At 37.8% G+C, this 21,620-nt stretch overlaps 3 protein-coding genes across 4 annotated transcripts; all 3 read left to right on the top strand.

Moving 5' to 3' along the window:
* The first annotated feature begins 1,171 nt into the window (after positions 1–1,171).
* Positions 1,172–4,064, top strand: LOC133708931 (F-box/kelch-repeat protein SKIP11-like). 2 transcript variants are annotated; one of them, XM_062134520.1, is made up of 2 exons: positions 1,172–1,394; positions 2,175–4,064. In XM_062134520.1, the coding sequence occupies exon 2, from the start codon at positions 2,180–2,182 to the stop codon at positions 3,533–3,535; it is 1,356 nt and encodes a 451-aa protein (XP_061990504.1). In that variant the 5' UTR covers positions 1,172–1,394; positions 2,175–2,179; the 3' UTR covers positions 3,536–4,064. The 2 variants fall into 2 exon arrangements, with proteins under 2 accessions (XP_061990504.1, XP_061990505.1); XM_062134521.1 differs by having other exon boundaries at positions 1,172–1,363.
* Positions 4,065–13,085: 9,021 nt separating this feature from the next.
* Positions 13,086–14,010, top strand: LOC133710658 (uncharacterized). Its single transcript, XM_062136794.1, has one exon. It carries the CDS (start codon positions 13,202–13,204, stop codon positions 13,766–13,768), a length of 567 nt encoding a protein of 188 aa, XP_061992778.1. The 5' UTR covers positions 13,086–13,201; the 3' UTR covers positions 13,769–14,010.
* A 5,512-nt stretch (positions 14,011–19,522) lies between these two features.
* LOC133710679 (protein GAMETE CELL DEFECTIVE 1, mitochondrial) lies at positions 19,523–21,545 on the top strand. The gene is made up of 3 exons (XM_062136815.1): positions 19,523–20,305; positions 20,512–20,701; positions 21,116–21,545. Exons 1-3 carry the CDS (start codon positions 19,758–19,760, stop codon positions 21,320–21,322), a joined length of 945 nt encoding a protein of 314 aa, XP_061992799.1. The 5' UTR covers positions 19,523–19,757; the 3' UTR covers positions 21,323–21,545.
* Positions 21,546–21,620: the final 75 nt, after the last annotated feature.

Below are 21,620 nucleotides of genomic sequence, written 5' to 3' on the forward strand. Positions count from 1 at the left end.
ACTAATTTTACTAGAAATTATTTTACGTTTTATATTTATATAATAGTAAATGTTCATCAAAAGATTCGCTCCAACATGTTTCATTGCGCAAACATAACATTACTCATTTTCATTAACATATCACAATTAATTTTTTTAGACGATCTGAAATGGAGTATCGATCAAGTAATCAGAATTGTATCATTATCAGACAACTCAATGGATCTTCATTTTAATAAAAAAAAAAAAAAAAAACCTGTTGTATGAGTTTAGGGTCGAATCAATCCTAAAAGATGATTAAAAGAAATGGGCCTATCTTAAACACTCCCAAAGTCCCAATGTAATAATCACGAGATTAGTAAAGCCGAAGAAGTAGTTAAAGTGTTAAACAGTAGATTTGACAGGTCAAATCTGATTAATTACCCGTATTTCCCATCGCCCTATTTGGTCGGTAAACCCTAACAAGATCCTCAAATCCCGCGTCGCAGCCAATCCCAGCACATCTGCCTAGATGAACTAGAAAGTGGCGCGAGAAATTGACTTTGAACGTAAACGAGAAATCGCGGGGGCTGCAAAAGACGTAAGCCATACGGACTCTCTCTTTCATTTTGAGCTCCATAGAGACAGAGAGAGTCTACAAGTATCCCCCGGTCAACACGTGGCACTCACCGGCCATTACCGCCGCACCCGGTAGCCGGTAGTTCCATAACGGCGACTACTACTACGGGAGGCCTCCCCGCTTTTAGTGGCCCCCGCCTCCACCACCACCACCCCATCTTCCCCTTAATACAATAATATTATTTAGGATTCTAAAAGAAAAACAAAAAAAGGAAATTATTTAATTAAGAGAAAAAACAAAGGGTTTAAGAGAGATAAAGATGGGGTTCACTAAGAGCAACTCCAACAGCTTCTCTATAATTTTTGTATTATAGGGAAGCAAAAGTCAAAGCTTTAAGTAATTTTTCTTCTTCAACTCCAACAGATTCCCTAGTTTACAGCGATCTCTAAAATCTCCAAATTCTTCCTTAAAATTTTAGAGATTGCTGTAAATTTAGGGAATTTTGTTTTCTCTCTCCTCACTTTCCCTAAAATGGAGAAAGTTATAGGGAATCTGTTGGAGCAAAAGAGGCTCATTTTTCCCTAAAATAGAGAAAAACTAAAATATGGGGAAGCTGTTGGAGTTGCTCTAAAGATTTTTGGTCCGAAAGCCAGAGAGAGAGAGCGCCAAAGCCCTTCTCTGATTTGCAGAGAGAATCCAACGAAGAAGAAGAAGAAGAAGAACAGAAACAGCAAAATACACACACATTTTTTTTTTTTAAAGAGTTAAAGAGATAGATAGATAGATAGAGAGAGATGTATTGTAAATTTTGATAATTCCAACCAGGTCCTTTTTTTTCCCCTTCTTATCCAATCCCGTAAGTCGCTAAGTCCCTCGCATTTCTTTACTCTTTTTCTTTCTTTTCTTTTCTTTCTTTTTTTTTTTTTTTTTTTTTTTTTTTTTCGATTAATTTTATCTCCATTTCTTAGTGGGTTGGGATGAACATGTTCATTATCAAAAACCAATTGTGAACGGATCTAATTTGGTGTCTGGTTTTTTTTTTTTTCTTTCTTGTTTTGGGATTAGTTGAGAGGAAAACTAATGTCTGGCTTTTGACTACTGTTACTTTGGATTACAGGGTTTGCAATTGTTTGTTGATATATAGGGACCTAAATTTTTGTTTTTTCAAATACAGTGGATTCTTGTTTCTTCATTTGGAAAAAAGAAAAAGGGAAATTGTCAAATTCTTGATCTTTAGCTTTGGTTTGCATTGAAGTATTGTTCTTTTGAATTGCCTGTATTCTGGTTTCTGGGTTTGTCTTCTTCTTTGGCAATTTGATTCCACTATATGGCATCTTGACTTTCTCAACCACTAAAAGAAGAAGGAAAAGAAGTCTTTTCAAAGATTGTTATTTTGTCCTCAGTTAGTTCACCTGGATTGGATTCAGAAATCTCAAAGTTTTGCACAAGTTGTTCTTCATTGAATTCATTCAATCCAGTTGTTAAAAATTGCTTTTAAAGGATTTTGGGTTTTATTTCTCTCTGAATAGGTTACTGTTTGCTGGGACTTGGTGCTTGGGATTTTCTAAATTCAGCTGTGGAATTTGAATGGAATCGGGTCTGTGGCTTTTCCATTGATTTTTTTGTTTTTTCTCAGGAGAAATGTTGGAGGGTCGGTTCTGCTTGCTTTCGAGGGTGTTTTCGAGCTCTTGCCAGCAGCAGCCAGAAAGCAAGTGGCCTTACATGATGACTTTTCATCAGCTCAAAGTCGATATTGCCAAGGGAAAGCGGCCACTAGAGTTTGATGGGGAAGATGATGATGATGAAGAGAGTCGACAGCGCAAGTTGTGTAAGCTACTGGATTGCTGTGAGGTGATGGAGACGGCTCAACCTTGTTCGTGTGGTGAGCAATCCGAAGATGAGAGTAATCAGGATGGGGCTGCTGCTTCCTCAGATTCAGACTCCCTCATACATCGCATTGGGAGGGACAACTCCATCAGCTGCCTAATTCACTGCTCGAGGTCCGATTATGGTGCCATTGCCTCATTGAACAAGAGCTTCTGGTCGTTAGTTAGGACTGGGGAGCTCTATAAGCTGAGGAGGCAGAATGATGTCATTGAGCACTGGATTTATTTTTCGTGCCACCTTCTTGAATGGGAAGCGTTTGATCCCAATCGCGGAAAGTGGATGCACTTGCCCAGAATGACTTCTAACGAATGCTTCATGTGTTCAGATAAGGAGTCTTTGGCTGTAGGCACTGAGCTTCTTGTATTTGGTAAGGAGGTCACTGCCCATGTAATCTTTAGGTACAGTATTTTAACAAACTCATGGTCTTCTGGAATGAGGATGAATGCCCCGAGATGCTTGTTTGGGTCTGCAAGCCTCAAGGAGATTGCAATTTTGGCAGGTGGTTGTGATTCAGAGGGAAGGATACTCAGCTCTGCGGAGCTATACAATTCCGAGACTCAGACTTGGGAGCTCCTCCCGGACATGAATAAGCCTCGAAAGATGTGTTCCGGGGTCTTTATGGATGAAAAGTTTTATGTTATTGGTGGGATTGGGGGAAGTGATTCAAAGGTTCTTACATGTGGAGAACAATATGATTTAAAGACGAAAAAATGGACAGAAATACCTAACATGTCTCCTGGACGAAGTGGTGCAGCCAGGGAGAATGAAATGCCTGCAACCGCTGAGGCGCCGCCTCTGGTTGCAGTGGTAAATAATGACTTGTATGCAGCTGACTATGCTGACATGGAGGTGAGGAAGTATGACAAAGAAAGAAGATTGTGGATCACGGTGGGAAGATTGCCCGAGCGGGCAGTCTCAATGAATGGTTGGGGGCTCGCATTCAGGGCTTGTGGGGATCGTCTTATTGTCATTGGTGGACCTAGGAATCTCGGTGAAGGTTTCATCGAGATCAATGCATGGGTTCCGAGTGAAGGTCCTCCACAGTGGAACTTGCTTGCGAGAAAGCAATCTGGTAACTTTGTCTATAACTGTGCTGTAATGGGATGCTGAAGCTTCATATGTATAAGATTGGTTTGTCCACCAACACAGGAGTCTTGCTAATTGGTAACACTCCCCCTTTCTTTATAGATTGTTTTTCCATTTGGGTGGGGGAGAATGGGGAAAAGTTTAGACTTACTCAAGATTCAATTGAATATTTTCTTGGAATGAGATCGATCTTGAGGAAATTTTTTTTGTTCTTTTCTTTTCTTTTCAAACTTCTATTTGTTTTCCTCCATGGAATGTCTTTCCCCCATTTTTAGTGACATAAGAAATTTCAAAGGTTGGCATCATGTAGGAAAAGAATGGGTTCAATAATTTGAAGTACCAACACATCGTGGTAGGTTGTCAGTAGTGCTCGCTGAAGCTTTCTTACTTAAATACACAGAACTAGTTGTAATGGTTTCCCTTCTTTAATTTCATTTGTGTTGTCTTCGAAAGAGAATGAGAGATTGTTAACTTGGATGCTGGCTTTATGTACGGATCACATACGTGATGAAATTGATGGGATATATTTCAAGTTTTCAAAGTTTTAAATTCATGTGGATCTCTCATAGGGTTTGATATTTTCTTTGGCATGTTGAATCGATGTGCCGAACAATTATTTATTCTTTATTTTCATGTGAACTATTGCACCTATTCATCCTCGTAGTATGAATTTCTTAATCTTTATAAACATTTGGGCTGATAAACAAAAGTATCATGATTGTGTCATGTACGCTTTTGATTATATCAAATATCTTGCAGAACGAAACGACGTGATTAAATGGAAAATTGGATAGAAGATGGTAACTTATACAAGTTATATGTGCTGGCTATGACGTAGTAAATGTAAAACAATAAATCCTTTATATTTCTTTGTGATACATGGCTGCCTATGCATGGTAGAGAACTATTAATTTGGTAGTTGATACGCTGAATCTTGGCTTTCATAGTGATCTAAGATTATAGGGTTAGCTTCCCAACTTTATGTGAGAAGATTTTAGTCCAATTTTAATTTTAGTTTCCTCCTCAATCTCGATTCTAGTTATAATTTTTTGTATCAATGAAGTTTGGCATATTGTATAATGTCCCTACAGAAACATGAGAACCAAGCAGACATGTAAATGCTTTCAAAAGCTCTAGTTCACCACATGTCTATGCCTTTGGCCAGTCAAGAAATTGTGTTTGCAACGGCATGTAAATATATTACACAGTGAAGCTTCACACTCTTTGCAGCGCTTTGATACTTTGTTCTGTTAGCTGAGCTGATAATATCGCTGGAACATTGCATTCATATTGTATGATAAGATCAAACAAGATTAAGTAATCCCTTTGCCAATGTATCTCGCATTTCATGGAGTATAAAGCTAGTTCTCCATACAAGCTCCAAACAGATAGAATTCAGAATGATATAACCGTTACATGTACCCGGGAAAATGCAGGCCAAAACGTAAGTTAGAAAATGTGGCACATAACAGTTGCAGGTGTGTTCTGCTTCCTCAGTGTGTGATTCAAAACTGGAAAGCCCTGTTCGATGACTCTAGAAACTTGAGTGGTAGGTTTGAAATCGTTGGCACTCATTAACTTGCTTTTATTATGACAAAGTTAGATGTGCTCATGGCCATTCACATTAACCCTGTTTGCCTACTTGATCTTGATAGTCATCTGTATTTGCATTGATTCGATTTGATTGTTTACTTAGCCTGGTTGTCCGTGTTTTTTACTTGTTTGGTGTATAATGGGACCTCTCCTGGATTTTCCAGATAGGGTAAAAAGTTTGGTTGGCCATTACTCAATGCTTTCTACTTGCTATTTTTTTCCTTTTCTGTAACAAGCAAAGATTGCTTACCTGAAACTCACTTTTTCTCTTCTGTTAGTGAATTGTTACCTTCATCAACAAACAATTCTAGGTGGGTTAGGTCGACCTTTGCTCACATGGATATGAACTCTCTCTGTTAAGTCTCGTGTTTAAACATCCCCAGGTCCGCATCACATGTATAAAACCAAATGTCGTACTATTTATTTGGTCGATTAGGCGTGCATGAATCTAAACTTGTACGACTTGCTGCGACAACTATTCTAGTTCATTTTTCGCTCTACTAGATGAGCATCCCTTCTGTTTCTATTCTTTTATTTCGAAAACAAATGGAGGGAGTTTTATATGTACAATATGCTCTAGAGTTGACGAATTAGCAGAAATAAACTTCTTCTGTGCTGCTCTTAACGCAATATATGATCTCAACTGTTCCATTTTTGAGTCTTTGTTCAACAACAAACTTTGTAAAAAGTAATTTGGACTATCACAATCATTTTAAATTGCTTATTGATTATGTTCTTCGTCTATTTGTTTGAGTCAGTTGAATATTAAGACTCAACTTGGTAGTATGAAAGTCTGCTGCACTTGCAGACTTGAAGCTTTGAGAAGGAACAAGCTTTAATGGGCTCATTAACCTTTCCATATACAACTATAACCAGATTTTAGGCCCTCTACTTCTGCAGTCCATTAATACCCTTTATGTGTTGGAAGTTCACTACAGCCCAACCCAAATAAATGCCTTTATGTGTTGCCCACAAATGAGTTTTAGGGTTAATGTTTCCATTGGTTCACATGTCTCCCCTTTTGGTTTTGGTGTCTATATGACAAATGGAATATAATGTATTTTAGTGATATCTGTTAAGAATCTTTAGCTCCCTAATCTAATTGATCTTAGTGCTTTTGTTCCCTTAATTTTATATAAATCGACACAGCTATCATGTCTGAATTGACCTCGAACAAGTCCCATGTTTTCAAGGAGCAATTACAGTTGAGGGTGGCCATAATATCAACATAAAGTGAGCTCTTTCCAGCTAATTGTTTAGTTGTGGTGGTGGTAGTGGTGGATAATGCAATTGCCATCATTGATTGAAATTCCTTATGATGCCCTAATCCTATAATGCTCTTTTTTGTGCCCATCTCCCACTAATTGAACGTGAGAAAGAAATAGAAAAGGCAGATTTGATTTCATTTTCTCCTTTATATCCCTTTCAACAACATCATAACATGAATATAAATAGGCAGATAAGCAAATGACATTAGAGATTTATAATATTGGATGGCCCCTTTCCTTCAAAAAGAAGCATTCTTTCTAATAAATCTTTGGAGAGCAATGGCTACTTTGAATTTGAACCCCACCCATTAAAACCCACACGACATACAATACCAAAAGTTGAAAACTAGTTGAGGCATCCATTCTTAGATTCTTTGTCTCCAATTTTACCACAGATGAGGTTGCCATGGAACACAATATAAGGCCTATGCTTTAAGTGACACCTTAATTATATGTCAAGGCATAATAACAAAACACCACAACTTCTCATGCTTTTGTTTGGTTGGCTTTGGTCTGTTTAGATCTTCAAAGATATTATCAGATACTGCCTAATGAGCCTAGTCTATATGGAATAGCACAACTATAGATATCTAAATGACCTACACTACGTGATCTGTTTTTACTAATTAAAGAATGGATAGAGGTTGACATGAATTGTAGTGTGAAGAAAAGCATGTGTACATTTGAAGTCTAAATTATTTTATCATAATATTAGAGTTAGATTGTCTCGCAGTCAGATAGAGTCCACGTGTTTAACTTGAAAATGTCACATATGCGAGGGAGCATTTTAATTGTGAAACCAATTACTTCATCATAATTTTTTTTTTAATTATATATAATGTATATATACTTAGTCCACCTGTTGAAGTATGTCTTAATCGGTGTTCTTAGGATCTGATTATATTCATCAATAGCTGCCGTTTAAAATAAAATTAGTGATGCACATCAATAACTTATAGTTGTTGCCGACTTGTATTTGATATTTTGATCTTACTTGGTCACATCAAATGACGTGTTCTAAAGTTCTCGTACACTTCTTCCCTACCTTATTTTCTATCTACTTATCTAGGTCGACATTTTCTTTCCAAAATTGTGACTTTATTAGCTAAGCACTACTCAGTTAGGTTTAGAAAAGTATGCGAAATTGAAGGGTGACTTATCAACTAAACCCTAAGCAAGACTTCTTTGTCGTCAATCGTATGTTTTGCTTTAACCACATTAGCATTGGATAGCTTGCTTCACTCCAACCGCATGACTCCAACTTTTGAGAACTTACGAGAGAATTTGTAGCACTAGTGATAAAAATCTCAATCGCATACTTATGAAAAGTGTTCTTTGGGCCTACTCTTCTCATATTCCAAGAAATTGTAATTTGGGTTAAAGTCGAATGACTTACAATTTGACTCCAAAAATCATGACTGTCTGCATTTGTTGATAGACGCAAGGAAATGAGTTGCTTGGAAATTTCTTCACCAAGAAAAATTGGGATCATGAGCTTCCTCCACTTTGTTCAAGTTCTCTACGCTGCTAAGAAACTTCCATGAATCTGACTTTACTTTCTCTTCTTCTCGTTTGAACTTCTAGTAACGTATTTGAAATGTCCAAACTCATACTCATATTAGTGCTTCTTCGATCTGAATCACTTCATGTCAATAGCTCCTTGATCTTTTCTTCATTTCCACAAAACTAATTATATTTTGAATTTGACATAATGGAATATTCTCGACATTAAAATGAAAAATTAAATTTTAAAAAATAACTAAAAATATATAATAAAAAAATTAAGTTAAAATTAGACTAAAACATGAGTTCGGTCTCTTTCAATGTAACTAAAAACGATATTGAGACATCACGTGCATGATACATACGAGTCGTGAACCCAACAGCACTCGCATTATTGAACCCTAAAGCAGTGAAGCCCATGCAACCAAAGATGATGATAGGAAGCAATTAGATAGGGAGAATTAATATGGTCCATCTGCCAAGTGGTTGAGGCACATCACAACACAACATTATGGAAACTTATATATGACTCACCAGTACTACTAGTTCATCATCATCATCAATCCAACTTATTATATAGCAAAAATGTTACACCTAATAATCGATTAGCTAGCTAGATTCATGGTGTGTGTGACAGCTAACTCAAAAAACCTCGGTACATGCCTCGAGCTAACATGAGACACGCCACTGTTACATTATAATTACATTACATTAATATATAGTTGAAGATCCATGTTACGAGGACCATATTTTTATATATGTAACATTGTTTTATATAAATGAGATTAAAATTGAGATGCATATATGGGGCTAAATTAGGTTCACTTACCACGTGCAATGCAGCATTGGATGACTGGATGACATCCAGGTCTCACATGGAGATGGGTTTTTTCTTCTCGGCCGATTTTGCACGTTGCTGTCTTTCCCATCCGGAATTTCGGATATGAGATATCTCCAACTACATTACATTTTGTCCCCAGTTTTAATATATCCTTCAATTCTTTTGTCTGCCAAAGGCTATATACGGTGAGATGCTTCCATGGATGTTAATTACCAAAGAAAAACTTGACAAACCTTCATATTTAATTAGAGCGGTTAGAAATGACAGGGACTTGAGTTTGGATTAGGCTGTATTAGAAGTTCAAGTAACAAAAAATGATACAAAAAATCAATAAATTATAAAGAAAATACGCAAATCTTGTGCTTAAATTTGTAATACACGCACTTGGTATATGTTTAATTCCATTTTGCACCTTTACAATTCAAATCTTGGTGCTAGATTCTCGTGAAATATGTTACAATTGTGTGACTTGATGCAAATTAAAGATATACAAAGAGAAATTTCGCATTAGAAAAGAAACACGACAACATAAGAATTATAATTGCGGTACATTCCTAATAGTAATGACGCCTTTTATGATGAAATTTCAAACTACCTTTACTTAAGATGATTAAGTAAAGAAATTTAGAAAATGTCGTTTCCGGTGCTATATATGTGATATGACTAATAGTAAGAAAAGTGAATTTTATTGCTACCAACAAGACATAGAGAGACGACGTGTGATATGACTGAGAGTAAGAAAAGTGAATTCCATTGCTGTCAACAAGACATATCGAGACGGTAAACGCTTTAAAATTACATAAGACATCCGTTGATTTGTACAATGAAAACGAGAAAATTAACTTTTGTTTACACATTGATCGCATCTACCGTTCTCATTATGCTCGTTGAATAACTTGCAACTCTGTTTATTTTAAAGCTAAAGCCAACAGGGCCAATGGAAGGCTTAATTATCAAATTAGTAATGATAGCAACTGTGTACTCTATAATATACAAGTACATCTACTAATTAAACTACTATTCACAAAAATTGAATAGAAAGAAATGACGCAGGCGGTATCCAGCAAAATCCAGACAGCGATTTAGACAAAACAAGTGGAAATTATTCTATGCACCGACGGTGCAAGTGACCCAACCCTTATAAAATAATCTCAACCCTTGATATTTCTGATCAACTTTATTTTTAATTAATAAACAAAAAGTATATTTAATGCAATCTAACCATTCATTTATGTTGGTGCAAGTGCACGGCGGTGCTCTGAATAATCTCTCAATTATAACATCTCAACCCCTAATTAGTCTAATTAATTAAGCCGACCACCAAACCCTAATACAATTACGACTATAAATAAGACGTTGACAGAAGGTTTACGTATTCATGATTTGAGAAAATAGAAATAATTAATAAGATTAGGTTAATGAGCGAGAATTCGGGACAGGTGATCTCCTCCTCCTGTTAATGAACGAGTTATAGGTCAAGTATTAAAGCAACAGCCAACAATCCACGTGATTAGGATCCCATTAATATTAATGGGTTTAGTTTAATGAAGTTGATTAGGTGTGGTGAGGCATGAGGCGTGAACATGAAGCTTCTTGATTACTCAACCAATTAGTTTTAATCAAAACGTAAATTGATTAATAGTATATCTATGAGATACGTGCAGTCTAAGATCGATGTATAATAGGTGACAGTTGCAGAAAAGAAATGGGATAAAAGAGTTGGCATCTGTGTGGGAGTTTTTGTCGTCTTGACTGGAATTCATGAGCAACTTCGATAAGTTACGGCCGGCCAGATAAAACAAACCCTAGATATAAATACTACTCGTTTGAAGTTTGAACATGGCCTTGATTCTCTTCGATCCGAACAAAAATAAGAGATTGCTTTTGTCAATAGTTTGGTTAACTTTGAATTAATTATTCCTTTTACGGCTAGGTGAAGAAAAGAGGAAAGTCTTCTATGAACTCGGCTGGGGGGGGCTTAGACGGGAAACCATCGAATTGAATCAAAAGCAGGGCCGTCCCTTATGCCTCACATTTTGGGAGGCCTCATATTTTCCTATGAGATAAGAGTTTAGACTTCTTAACATTGACTAATCTATTTTGTTATCCTAATTTTGAGGTAAGAATTTATAAAACCATCACATAGATCAGATTATCTAAAGAAGCATTTTTTTTTTTTTTTTTTGAAATAATGGAATTCCATTGAGAATAATAGCGCATGCCAACAAGATCATTACATACCCACTCACTGACACATAACAATGGTCAAGACAAGGATTCGTGGAGGAGCCACAGTGGTACATAGGATATACCAACTATATTTGAACTTATCGCTAGCATAAAAGCGAGCCTATAAGCTATGGAAAAACATAGCGAATAGACAAGCCTAAAACAAACACTCGTTAGGTTCCTAATACAAGGGAACTTAATGTAATTAGACAAAAAAAACTAAAAACATAGTGTTGGGCCAAGGGCCTAAACCCTAGCCCAAATTTAGAAGTTTATGGACTAGGGTAAACTCGAGTCCAACAACCTAAAGCCCAAAATGGTAGTCAGCCAAGAAGATCACCCCCGGCCCGTCAACCTGGTTTGGGCCCAGTCCACCATCTGCTCCCAACCCTCATCGTGCGTCACTTTCCGGCCGAGTTTGGTCTGATCCCTGCCGCCAACCCGCCTCGTCAGGATGACACCACCATGGCAGCGATCCAACCGTCTCAAATACATCGCCGACCTGCATCACCACCAAACAAACACAACCTTCCACTTATCTAAAGAAGCTTAATGCTGAAGAACTCAAAATTATTGCCTTTCATTATCTGTTGGGAACAAAAAAAAAATTAAAAAAAAAAACAACAAATTTCTCTTCATACTATCCATTTAGTCAAAAAATGTGAATTTGGTTCTAGAACAACTTGAAATTTGTCATCAATTATGCTTTACTCTCCGCCTATCTCTTGTCTCTCAATTAGTAAAATTGTTTTCTTTGAAACACAATGTATAGATCTCTTATGAAGAACTAAGAATATTTTTCTATATTTCGCTTTAGGCCTCGTTTCATATCAGGACAGCCCTGATAAAGAGTTTGGTTTTGGTAAGTCTTTGGTCATGTTCAATGGTCGGTGTGGTTGTGTCATACTTTAGATTTTCGGTTGAAGTTAGAGGGTTATGTATGCCTTCATAACTCGATTAATGGTGTTTTAATTGAGTATCATTGGCTACACGTCCTTGATCATGGTCGTCATGAGTTTGACTGGAAGTGATGGTGAGGGGATTTTGATAGTGTAGCTAGAAACAAAATGTTCAAATTGAAGGTGCTCAGAGTTATGTTGTGATTCTTATATGGCGAATTATATGTCAGAGATATGTAACAAAGCGGTGTGAATTGATGATTGAAGAAACCAAAGAAGTGGTTGATGGATGGTAGCCATGCATTGTAGTGGGAGTTTATATCAGTGCTCCATAAAGTATTTAAATAGTAAACCAACTCATATAGTGGTAGACTAACTCTTTGAAATACTCAATCTAGTCTACAATTGTATAAGATTTATAACTATTGTTCGATAATATCATACTATTGATGTATCGATGCGATACACAACTACAGACACACAGCCCTTCTACATTACGTTGCCGACGGGGAATCCCGCGGACCAAATGATAACCCTTGAACCAGGATATCGCAATAAACACTAGATATGGTATACCAAGGACTCACCTTGGCACAGGGACATAGCCTTAGCCACATACATACTACACTGTATCTGTATCTAAATAGTTAGTGAATATAATCATTCGAGAAATATCAGTAGAATAGTGACACAATAATACTAGTAAAGATTTTTGATCTTGAAATCTGGGACCAGTGAAAGAAACAAACCATTTAAAAGCGATATCTACCACTTGTACTATACTCCTCCTCGGCCATGAATCTGCCTTTATCACACACCCGTTCATATAGTACTGACCCGACATGACCTCTCAACTTTTGTCCTTTTTCGTAATTTTATATTTTTAAACCTCGATATCTTCTTCATCACCTCCACCACTCTCCACCGCACATTTCTGTCTCGATAACCCAAAAAGCTAATCCAACGGTTATTTATCGCATTGCAGTGCAGGAGCAACACGTACGTCTCACCTCTCCCTCTCTCTTAATAAATACTTTTCCCTTTTTTCATTATTATATGAATATTTCCAATAAAATATTTGGTTTTCCCAAAGCATCTTTTTTCCATCTAACACAGTGAATCCTTAATTAAAAAAGCAATTAAAATATTCTGATCCCATCTCCATGTTTCACTTATTTTGTGTCTTTTGACTTGACCCTTCTCAAAGTTCCACACTTTCTCCCTCTATATAAGCCTCCCCATCCTCCACTCTCTCTCTCATCCAAGCTTGCTCCTCTCTCTTCAATCTTCAATATCTTCCACTTAATCTCTTGAGTCTCTCTGTTTCCGGTTTTTTCAGTTCTAAAGCATAGTCATCATGGCCATGGTTGAAACACAGTCCTCAAAGCGCCAAAGAGATGAAGAACAAGAAACCCAGATGTTAGAGCAAGATCCTAAGCGCCAAAAGTCTTACAACCACATACTCTCTCTTCTTGATGAAGATGAAGAGGAACCCACCCAGGATTTGAATTCTCTCATCACAACCTTACAGCAAGAGCTCTCCTCCGACTCCGACCTTCTTTTGAATCCGGACCACGTTGGTCACCAAACCATAGCAGATGCTAATTTGGATGCTTCCGAAGGGTACAACTCCTCTTCCTCCGGCTCTTCCTCACCTTCTTCTTCCTCGGCACTGTTCTTGAAGGAGGGTGACGAGCAGGAGGATGAGAGTAGTGTCGAGAGGGTTATGAGACACCTTCTAGAAGCTTCCGACGACGAGCTAGGGATTCCGAATCGAGAGGCTGGTAATGGTGGGTTTGAGGATGCGGAGGAGGCGGTGTTTAATTTTGGGGATAATGGGCTTTCACTTTGTGATGGGTTGTGGGAGCTTGAAGATGAAGCTGCCAACTACTATGCCCTGGTGCAATCTGAACTGTTCATGTAGTAATGGGGTGAAATGCAAAAAAAAAAAAAAAAAAAAAATCTATAGGGCCTTTGGGAAAAAAGTGTTCTCAGAGTTTAGAGGGAGAAGTAGAAAAGTGGAAAGTCTTTTAAATTTTCATTTTGGTCCCTCTTCTTTTGTGAAAATATCAAATGTCCCCTGGCTTCACTCTTTAGAAGATTAACTTGTAGAAGGAAAGACAATTCAAGATATATTAATTTGTCATCATCTTTTCTTATTTTCAATATCTTTCTTACTTTATATAAGCAGCTCAACACCCACCTTCAGTTAATGGATCCTCACTTGCGAACTACGAAGTTAAGATGAAATTACCCCTGAATGTCCTTGACGATCACAGAATTTCCTTCAAATTAACCTCTTAAGCTGTGTAATTTGATCATGTGACTTGACCAAATTAACCAGGACATGAAATTTACGTACTTGTACCTTTAGTCGTACCTTTAATTAAAAGCGTTTGATTTTGCAAGTATAGTAAAAGGTTGGGGTAAAAAGGCTATGAGACTGAAGTTTCAATAATTTCGGTTTCAATAAAGAAAGAGGAAATATGGATTTATTATTACCCACAGGGTAAAAAAGCAAGCTTGTGACATTGGATTCCATAGCCAGCTGTAGTAATTCAATTTCACCGTTTAGCGCGTGCAATCACATTCTTTGTGAAACATTGCTTTTACTTTTTAGCCCATCTCTCGATCTGCTTTGATTCGAGCGTGACACGCCATCCCATAAAAGAAAAGATAAAGCATGCTATTGGTTCGTGCGAAGAGAACAGACAGGGCCAAAGTTGTCACTTTGTCAATACATGAATCTTTTTCTGATTTTCTTACGTCGCCTCGTGGACCCGTGAGCCAGATCAAAGTAAAAGTGAGAAGATAGATCTAGTCACACAATTTGTGTATGGAACCACAAATTCAATGGAACTCTCAAGTATTAAACTTTTGGAGTCGAGAACGTTACAATACAATGTGGTTTCGATGTGTTATATATTCAATAAAGTGATATAAGGCCAATTTAGTACAGTTGTGTTTGTAAGATAAGTTGATTTATCTGTTATATGAGCATAAATGGCTGTTAAGCATTTGTTGAATAAGATTTTTAAAAATGTTTATAGTACTAAAATAGTGATGAGGTATTTTACATGATTTAAAATTGAAAGTGCTGTGCATGCTTGCTTTCATAAGTTAGATTGAATGAAATTCTGTTTTTAGCTTTAAAAGAGATCTGGCTTCAAATAAGAGCAATTATTTTCAGTTTTACTAAACACGGAGAATGATTCAAAGTACCGACATACATTTGCACAAATACAAATAAACTTTTTAATTAATAAAAAAATATTAACTATAAGTATTAGGAATGAGATTTGAGTCGCTTACATTGTCGGTGTAGAGAGAAGTTTCTTCTGACTGAATACGATATTATCCATCACTTTAATTAATTTATGTTGTTTATTAGTTTTTTCAAATGCAGCCCTAACGTTTGGATCGGTGTGTGTATACTAGGGAGCGCTGTAGACGACCTCGTCGAGTCTAGTCTAAGTGCGACAAATAATTTGAGCGTGGGACCAAATGCAGAAGAGCGTCCTCGATGCGAATGCCGGATGCAAGAGGCAGTGGGACCCGCAGGACAGTGAGATACTGACGAGGCAATGCGTTGTCCGCCACGGCCACGCCACAATGTGCTTTCAGATTTTTGTAAATAGCGATTATTATGATGATGATGATGATGTAGAAAGAGACGGACCATGCATGGCTGTGGATGCGTGTATGGATGATAAGGACAGGTGTCATGTCCCGGCCATCATTTCATCTGGGCCCGAGTGTGACATTAGGGGCCCAAAGAGAGTTACTGGACTGTGAACAATTAGATACAGGCATTCATTGTGATTCACGGATTTCACAGGGCGATACTAGACTTCTAGAACACTACAACGTTGGGGTTGGCTTGAACTGTATCAGGTCCTTTCAGCTTGACACTAACAAGTAACCTAATTTATGATGATATTTGATTTTTTTACTTTTAACCGGCCATTTTAGTTAGTTCTAAGTTCTAACCACGTTCGGTTTAACCATTGAATTCTTAGACCCAGTTTCACATAGTTTTAAAGTGTAAAAAGCTACTTTATTGTAGGTGAAGTAGCAAAAAGTGTTTGGTACTAATTAAGATGGAGATCTAGATTTGTTTGTTAGAAATTTTTAGAGTTTCGGTGGTTCGGATTTTAAAATTATTCATTTAAATTTTGGGGCTGCTTTTAACTTTTTTTTTCTTTTTTTTTAATATTTTATATTTGATAAAAAAAATCGTCATCTAAGTTAAACAAGTTTCTCAGCATCTAAGTTAAACAAACCAAGAGTTTGTTAAATTAAAAAGATGGCCTGACAACAAATTAACCAAAATCTGAACCGAACAACATTCAACATTCAGGTTGCATCATTTTCTCGAAAGATTTTCAAGGAAATGAAGTAGTTTTTGGTTATGAATTACATGACCAATTAAAAGTCTTCGTGGTTCCCGTTTAAAAGGTTTCGGGATTACCTAGTCCCCAAGAAACACTGAGCGTGCCGTACCCGTTATTTCTAATTAATAACGTCGGCATTTGCAAGTTAATTTCCCACAAGTCTTTGATCAACTACAGTATATTAGCCAGGAAGGCATCAATTCGATAGTGACCAGTTGCGCAGCGGAGTCTAATCATTTTGGTCCTCTCACATACTCCAGTTTCGATTAAAAACAGGTCCATTTCAAGTTTTCAACCTAAAATTTTGTAGAGTGCATCATGGGTTCCCTTTTTTCTTTTTTTCTTTAAAAATTATTCTCTAGTTAAACTAAGATAAATATATTCATATCTAAATAACTAAATTGATTTTGAACGTGCCCGTCAAAACTCTTATCTATCTACAAAACCGCTCTTTAAATATCATGCTTGACATTTGCATTTGAACAATTCTTAGGTTCATCCCTAAGGTGAACGAGCATATTTACTCTCATTGTCGATTAACATACTTTTATTTAATAAATTTATAATCCAACGATCCATATTTTAAATAAGCCTTTTAAAGATCATCTCTATAAAAAATCAATCGAATCATAAATTGTTTAATTATCTAATTAGATCAAACAAATGGATGGTTCTAACAACACTTACTACTATTATGATGAACCGTCCATGTATTTCATATAAATGAATAACTAAAAGGTCTTCAATTTGATTGATTTTTTACAGAGCTAATCTTTATATTACGTTATACAACATGAATGGTCGGATTAAAAAATTATAAAGTTATTATGCCTTAATCGCAAGATATGGTGAGTATACTCATTCACTCAAAGAGTGAACCTAAGAATTATTTGCATTTTGTGTGAGTCTAGTTGTCTGGCCGCAAGCTATTTTAATCGCATACTTCAAATCAATATGCTGATGAATTGTAGGCTGTCAGTTATTTAGAATAACTGAAACTGTGGCTCAATAATGTTAGGTATTGATAAAGATGGGGGTGACAAAGAGTGGCATGCATCATGATTTGAAACTGTCCAATAAGGTTTTAATAAGATAAATAGCTGCATTTGCAAAGTCGACGACAATCTAAAACCAAGTGGTTGGCTCAACGTCTATTTTCCCAGATTCCAAATCTAGCACATATTAATTAATGTAATATAAAGCACCCCAAATGAGTGAGAGATAGATTACTTAAGTACGTGTGCGACTCCGCATTCATACATGAGTTGTATTACAGTAGAACTTAGAAGAGAAGTTGATTTTGGGAAGCTTCCTCTGGCACACAGCCTATCTTTTTCTAGCCGCCTATGAATGCATGCTTTCATATTTCTAACATTTCTAACACGCCATCTAAATTGACATCTTATCTTGATTTGGTGAAGTATAATTTGATCTTAGTTGTATACTACTTTCACATCCGTTGCTGTTGTAACCTAATTTATCTTGGCTTTAGTTTAAAAGTTTTTTCTCATAGCAACTTAATTATTCTAGGAGTGATATAATTACACTATATTAAACGATTGTTGTACATGATTATATTTAATAGACTTGCGTATAGTGATTAAAGAAAAATTGCTCGAAAATAATCGCAACGAGATTAGGCTTATAGGAGGGAGATCCGACAACGTAGATATGGAAAATAATTGCATTTAAGGGCCCTAAAAGAATGTAAAGAAAAAAAAAAAAAAAACTAGAGGTCAAAAGAGAGAGTTTTCAAAATATGGGGTTTGGAATATATTTGCGTTTTCCTTATCAACAAAAGAATAAAACAAAAGGCACCACATTAACATTGCCCCAACGTATGTATGTACTGCAACTTGTTGTTTGATGGTGATGAACTCTCTCCTGTCTATTTTTCTTAAAAATCATAGAGCATGTTGTTCTAAACAAAACGACATTATTTTGGGACCGTAATTGATACTTTAACATCTATCATTTATTTTTGCGATTCTTTTCTCAAGCTAAATTATTGGGGTAATTAGAGTGTTACATTACGTTAACCTTCAATCTTAACGCACGTCGTCTTAGGACCTAGGGTTTGGAATTAAACAGGTTGGTTTCTATGCTTGTCCGGCGGCGCTTCTACACCGGCGTGGGCTTTAGGCCTTGTCGGTGTGGCTTGGGTGCTGCCGGACGGGCTGGTATGTTTCTTCAGTGGTCGGGCGATTTGGTTGCTAAAGTTGGTCGCGTTCTCTTTCTTCTCATATCGGAGTTGGTAGCGGTTGTGATCTCGATCTCTTCTTCTTCAACGGAGTGCAGATGGTGGGGGGGGGGGGGGGGGGGCGTACATCTCTGGTCTCTGACCAGAGATTGTATCTCTCCATTTGCTGATCTAAATCTGGTTGCACGAAGGCTGGGATTGAGGAACCGAAGAGACATGGATTTTTTGTTTTTGATCGGTGGCAGTAAAGGGCGGTGGTTCAGAACATGTTGTCTGATTTTGAACTTTGGTTGGGGGTGGTGGTGCGCAGTCAGTGGTTTGAATCTGTGGCAGAGGAATAGGGGTTGGATGTGGTCTGGGTGGGAGTTGAGGAAGAGTGGTTGGCTGTGGTTGGTCAAATTCAGATTATTGATGTCTTTTTGGAACTGGTTTGAGTCTACATTGATTGCTAGTCACAGTTCGATGGTGGCTGTTTCGGGAAGTGAGGTACTTCGTGGCGGTTTGTTATTGTTTTTTATTTTGGTTTTTAGGTTTTGTTTAGGGTTAATAAGTCCCTACTCTTTTGAGTTAGGGTTTGGTTGGTGTGGTTGTGCCATTGTTATGGTGTTATCTCCAAGGACTAGTTGTTTTAATTTCGATGTTTTCTTGTTGTCAATGTATTGGGGAGACGCCTCTACACGTATACTGGCGGTTTTGGTATATGGTGTTAGAAGGGGTTAGTCTCTTCTTGAGGTTGGTTGTAAGGATGTATCGGGACTCCTGGGATAGGTTGATTATCTGTATCCCAGAAAAGAGGGCGATTCATGTGGTTAGAGTTGAGTCCCTATAGGCTCATGGTATATGTAACCGCTGGTTCTACATTTGGGGCATGAGTAGGTCCTCTTCTCTAGTTGAAGTAGGTGAGATTTTACGCAGTCATCCCTGTCGTTGTAATCTCTTGGATTAATGAAATTTCTTCTCTTCTAAGAAAAAAAAAACACACGTCGTCTTCAACTTGGAGCGCCTTCGACAATGATGTTTCCTTCATGTCTAAAACATGCTTGGAAATTGGAATTAGATATAGAGTAAAAGACTCTCAGTGGGCTTTTGATGGCCCAGCCCTCACTCGCTTGCTTATTAACACGCATATGGGACCGCGGGCCCCAGAAGGCTCTAGCTGTTGTATGCTTATTTCAATGGGCTTACTGCTTGGCCCAATATGAAACTGTGTAGACCAAGCCCACTAAAATAAACGGTGCTTTCTCTTCGTCCCTGGTCTCCCAGTCTCTCTGCAAACCAGGGTTTAAGCTTTTCATTTCCTCTGAACCCTCTTTCAAACTATGCAGACCCTTGTGAAATTAGCAACGAAGCCTACTCTGCGTAACACTCTGAGCAAAACCCAATTCACCTCCACCGTCAATTTCAAATCTTTCTCCACCAAACCCTCCGCGCCGCCCAATCGGAACCCTAAGAAAGCCGACGACGAGTGGAACGACGCGTGGGAGACCGCGTGGCTCCCGCCGGACCCGTCCTCCGAGAACGCCAGAGCTCCATGGGAGACCGACGAGAATCAGACGGCGGCGGCGGAGGAGGTCGTGATTCCCTCCGACTCCGACGCCGACGCCGAGACGAAGGCGTTTGTGGAGGACATGAATGCGAATTGGGACGAGAGACGGAAGCCCAAGGAGGAGAAGAAACAGCAGCAGAGTGAGAGTGGGAAGCTTTATAGCTTGGAGAATATAAAGAAGGACTATAGGTTGAAGAAGCAGAGGATTCATGCCGGGCTTTGGATGAAGGAGATTGAGAAGCAACAAGAGGCTAAATTAGCTGATTCCGGTTCCATAGGTGGTGGTGACGATATCGAACGCTTGCTTGATAGCTGCTCCGAGTAAGCTTTTCTCCATTCACGCTGGTTTTGTTGAGATTGGAGGTTTAATCACGTAAAATATGGACTGGTTATTTGGGTTGTTATAGTTAGAAGATTCAATTTTGATGGCATTGTGTGCCTACTGTTTACATTTCGGCATTGTTGATTGGATTTGAGGAGGCTGCGTGTTGATTTGGTTGTTGTGTGTAACATTTGGATACTTGCAGTATTTTCGATTCTACGAACAATGATTTGGAAAATGCGAAAGTGCCGAGCGCTGATGATTTCAAGAACAAGCCTGATGGTTGGGAAACGACAGCCAAGGCTGAAGAGGGAAGTGTATGGGAGATGACACAGAGGGAAGAAGATATCCTTCTCCAAGAGTTTGAGCGTCGAATTGCGTATAATAAGTTTCAGGTGTGTACGTTCAGCAACTCAGACTTCCTTGTTTTCGAGTATCAGCTATTCAGCTTAAATAAATGGAGCAAATAACCCGAGTAACTCAAATTGGCTGCATATAGCCTTCTCTCTAGTTATAATGAGAAATTGGAAAAGCTATTGAAGCAATAACTAAATCACAAATGTTGCACATGATTGTGGTGCATCAGATTTGGTAAAAGGAAACTTGTGAGATTCGAATCTCTATGTGTTGAATGGTGCCACAGAGCCACAGATTGGCCATGGCTGCGGCTGTGTAGTCAGTTCCACGTTTGAGACTATTTTTCTTAATTACACCTATAAGTTTTGGGTTCATCATTTGTTACGTGTATCTCAAATTGTCAATGTTAATAACTTATTTCTGCTCTCTCCTTTCTTACCATTGGTGTGCAGATTGCTAGTTTTATCAAGACTCACATATTTAGTCGAAGGAGGCCAATCGATGGGTGGAAATACATGATAGAGGAGCTGGGGCCAAATGCTAGGAAGGGAAAAGGTGCTGTTTCAAGGTTACCAAATTTATCCGATGCATCAACCCAACCCTTCAAGGAGGAGAGGACTCCAATTAGCACCAGTCTTACCTCCTACAAGGATAGGTAGTTTGGTATCCAACCACTTTCGTATCCTTCCAATGTCTGAAATGACCTTTCTTTGTTCGGAGGTATCAGCATTGAAAGTTTTCCTAGCTACTGTATCGCTTGCTTCATGCAAGTTTTGAGCTCAATGTTTCTCAATGTATATGATGGAACCATCCTGTAAGAAAACTGAAACTGCAACTATTGCAATTGAAAGAATGAATGCATTCGCTCTGAGTTCATCTTCAGTTTTGCTTAGTTACGATATCAGCCCCTTCAATCTGGTTCAAAGGTTGTCAATTAACTCCTGGTGTCACAGTGGA

Source organism: Rosa rugosa, chromosome 5 (genome assembly GCF_958449725.1).
Source record: "Rosa rugosa chromosome 5, drRosRugo1.1, whole genome shotgun sequence".
NCBI classification, from domain to species: domain Eukaryota; kingdom Viridiplantae; phylum Streptophyta; class Magnoliopsida; order Rosales; family Rosaceae; genus Rosa; species Rosa rugosa.

Excerpts from the sequence above, each read along its gene's own strand:
- LOC133708931 (XM_062134520.1), top strand. The coding sequence starts at position 2,180 with ATGTTGGAGGGTCGGTTCTGCTTGCTTTCGAGGGTGTTTTCGAGCTCT.
- LOC133710658 (XM_062136794.1), top strand. The coding sequence starts at position 13,202 with ATGGCCATGGTTGAAACACAGTCCTCAAAGCGCCAAAGAGATGAAGAA.
- LOC133710679 (XM_062136815.1), top strand. The coding sequence starts at position 19,758 with ATGCAGACCCTTGTGAAATTAGCAACGAAGCCTACTCTGCGTAACACT. Across the intron at positions 20,306-20,511 it reads TTGCTTGATAGCTGCTCCGA|TATTTTCGATTCTACGAACA; the intron begins GTAAGCTTTTCT and ends GGATACTTGCAG. Across the intron at positions 20,702-21,115 it reads TTGCGTATAATAAGTTTCAG|ATTGCTAGTTTTATCAAGAC; the intron begins GTGTGTACGTTC and ends ATTGGTGTGCAG.